This window comes from Propithecus coquereli, unplaced genomic scaffold, assembly GCF_000956105.1.
Source record: "Propithecus coquereli isolate 6110/MARCELLA unplaced genomic scaffold, Pcoq_1.0 Scaffold588, whole genome shotgun sequence".
NCBI classification, from domain to species: Eukaryota; Metazoa; Chordata; class Mammalia; order Primates; family Indriidae; genus Propithecus; species Propithecus coquereli.
The window spans coordinates 193,515-196,290 of NW_012151818.1; the positions used below are offsets into that span (position 1 = coordinate 193,515).

General features: G+C 69.5%; 1 protein-coding gene across 2 annotated transcripts in view; it reads left to right on the forward strand.

Annotated features, from left to right (window-relative positions):
* SLC6A6 (solute carrier family 6 (neurotransmitter transporter), member 6) overlaps positions 1-2,776 on the forward strand; it is a 135,821-nt gene that overhangs the window by 82,122 nt on the left and 50,923 nt on the right. For both annotated transcript variants that reach the window (XM_012658459.1, XM_012658458.1), the window contains one exon: positions 2,509-2,748. In XM_012658459.1, the coding sequence (XP_012513913.1) occupies positions 2,520-2,748 (229 nt within the window). In that variant the 5' untranslated portion in view covers positions 2,509-2,519. The remainder of the gene's footprint in view (positions 1-2,508; positions 2,749-2,776) is intronic.

Below are 2,776 nucleotides of genomic sequence, written 5' to 3' on the forward strand. Positions count from 1 at the left end.
GTCGTCTGAGCTCGGTCCGGGCCGCCGGCAGGCACAGCCCCGGTGCGACGTCCTGGTCCCTGTCCCCACCAGTCGAGTGACCTCGGGGTGTCCGTTGGCGTCTCTGGGCCTTGCTGGTCTCACCCTGGGTGGGACGAAGGTTTTGTAGAGCCCGAGGTCAGGGTGGACCTGAGCATCGTGATCACGGCCGTGATCACAGCAGCTGCTATTTATGGAGTTCTCGCCACGTGCCACGTCCTCTGTAAGCGCTTTCTGCGTGGCCCGTGTTCCGAGGAGTGGGGGGTGGGGACAGGAGCAGGGCCCGGCCGGGACCCGTGGGCCGCGGTGAGGAGCTCGTGTCCTCTCCTGGGAGTGACGGGACAGCCCCGAGGGGCATCGCCGTCCCACCCTGCTCCTTCGGCCGCCGTGCTGGGAATAGCTCGGGGGTGGGCAGAGCAGCGGCAGGACGACCCGCCAGGAGATGCCCCGGGCTGAGAGCCCGCGGTTGCCACGGCGACGCAGCGGGATGAGGCTCTGCAGCCCCAGATGCCCACGAGGTCGCGAGACCCTTTACGCCCGGCGGGGGCGTGAGCAGAAGCCGACCCCTCTTGAACCCGAGGGCCCGGCTGAGCTGGCGAAGTCCCCGAGGCCCCGAGGCCCGGGCCGGGGAGGAGGCCCCGAGGTCGCCCCCGAGAACCGCCTCGGCCCGGAGGGAGCTGACGCTCACATCCTCCAATTATGCGCCCACCGAGGCGGCCCACAATGGGCCGCCCAGATAACCATCGCGGGGACAATGCTGGCCGTCGGGCTATTTTTACGGCGGGCACCCGCGCCGGCCCCGAGGGAGCGGGGCAGACAGAGGAGGCGGCTGCAGGAAGCCTTCCTCAAAGTCTGCTCGCCCCAGATAGTGGAACAATCGGGGTCCCCGCCCCGAGCCAGGGAGAGGAAGGAGGCGCGGGGGAAGGGGGGCTGGTCGTGCTTTCGTGTCTCTGCGCAGCCCCCGTGGCTGGGGCCAGGCCAGCACGACCCTGACGACGCCCGGAGCCCTCAGGCAGCGCGGTTGGAGGCGGCGCGGCCGGGCTCTGCGGCTGCCACTCCGCGAACCGTCTGCCCAGAAGCTCTTGCCTGACGCCCTACTGTGCGCAGGTCCGGCGCCGGGACACAGCGGTGAGCCAGGCGGTCGCTGGCGAGGGTGTCCCCGTGCGAAGGGGCCGCCGCGCCCGCTCGGTGGTCGCCGTGGGGAGTATGAGCCCGCTGTACCCCGAATTCCGGGTTTTCGAGAGAACCTAGAGATCTTGACTCTTCTCCGACGTGAGCTGTTTCGGTGTTGGTCACCGATTCGCGCCGTGAAGCTGAAACGCGTGGAGTCGGCCACTGTTGCCGCCCGTTTTATTCCGCAGGTGGGGAAACTGAGGCTCGGAGAGGCGCAGGGAGGCCACCAGCTCTGGTTTCTGTCTCCCTCTGCCGCGTCACGGGTCAAGCCCTGCAGCCAAGGGGACCCGGCCCCCGGCCCTGTCCCCTCCCTGTGAGCTGGGACTCAGGGGGTTCTTGGTCACCCCGGCCAGTCCTCGGACAGCCAGCGCTGCCCGCCTCCCGCGTGGACGGCCACCACCCGACGAGCCCGTGGCCACCAGGCCGTGCTGCCGGGGAGAGTGAGCCCTTGGGACCTGCCCCCCAGGTGGGGGTCTGAGCAGGACCGGGCCGGAGGGATCACGGCAGCTCCCGGGGGCTTGGAGACGCCGCCTCCGCCGGGACCTCCCCGTTGGCCAGACCCGCGGGGAGCCGGCTGGGGGTTCCGCAGCCGCAGCCTCGGGGGTCGGCGAGCGGAGGGCGCTCGGAGGCGGGCGCGCAGATGAAGGTTCCGCGCGGTCTTGCCTGGTCCTCACCCGTGCACGGCCCTTGCTTTTTTCTGCAGCAGAGACGTGACTGTTTGGTAAATTGCAAACGTCTTTCGTAAACCTCCGATCTCCGTACTTTGACGGAAGCCCGTTCTTGGATACCGTTTCCGCTCCAGCCTGGAGCCCCGTCCGTCCTCTGCTTCCACTTTCCCGTCCTTTCTGCAGTCGCGGGCGGGCGCGTCCACGGGCCGGGAGCCTCCGTCCGCGCGTGCAGACGCCAAGCTGGCAAACGGTGTCTGTCGATTCCTGGAGACGGCAGGCAGGGAGGCTGCCGCTTGGGGAAGGTGCCCGGAACTGCCCGGGGCGCGTTGCCTTTGGTGACAGGTGACGCCGGGGCTGGGGTGCGGGCCGAGCTGTCACGTTCGGGGGTGACGGACACGGGCCCCACGGGCGCTTCTGCTCAGCAGGTCCCTGGGCAATGGACCTCGTCCGTTCCGGGGGTCGCAAGTGTCCCCCAAGTCCGCGGCTGGAACGCTGAGGTCGCGGGTGTCCCCGAGGGGGCTCTGCATGACCAGGATGTTGTCTGAGCCGCGGACAGAGGGCGCCAGGCAGGTGGGGCCGGCCCGCGGACGGGAAGCGGCAGACACACGGGGGCCCCTCACCAGCTACGCGTTCCGTTTCGTCCCCGCAGAGAGCGAGGACATGGCCACCAAGGAGAAGCTGCAGTGTCTGAAGGACTTCCACAAGGACATCCTGAAGCCCTCGCCGGGCAAGAGCCCGGGCACACGGCCCGAGGACGAGGCCGAGGGGAAGCCCCCGCAGAGGGAGAAATGGTCCAGCAAGATCGACTTCGTGCTCTCCGTGGCTGGCGGCTTCGTGGGCTTGGGCAACGTCTGGCGCTTCCCGTACCTCTGCTACAAAAACGGCGGAGGTGAGCCGGGGTCGGCCCGCCCCGCCCC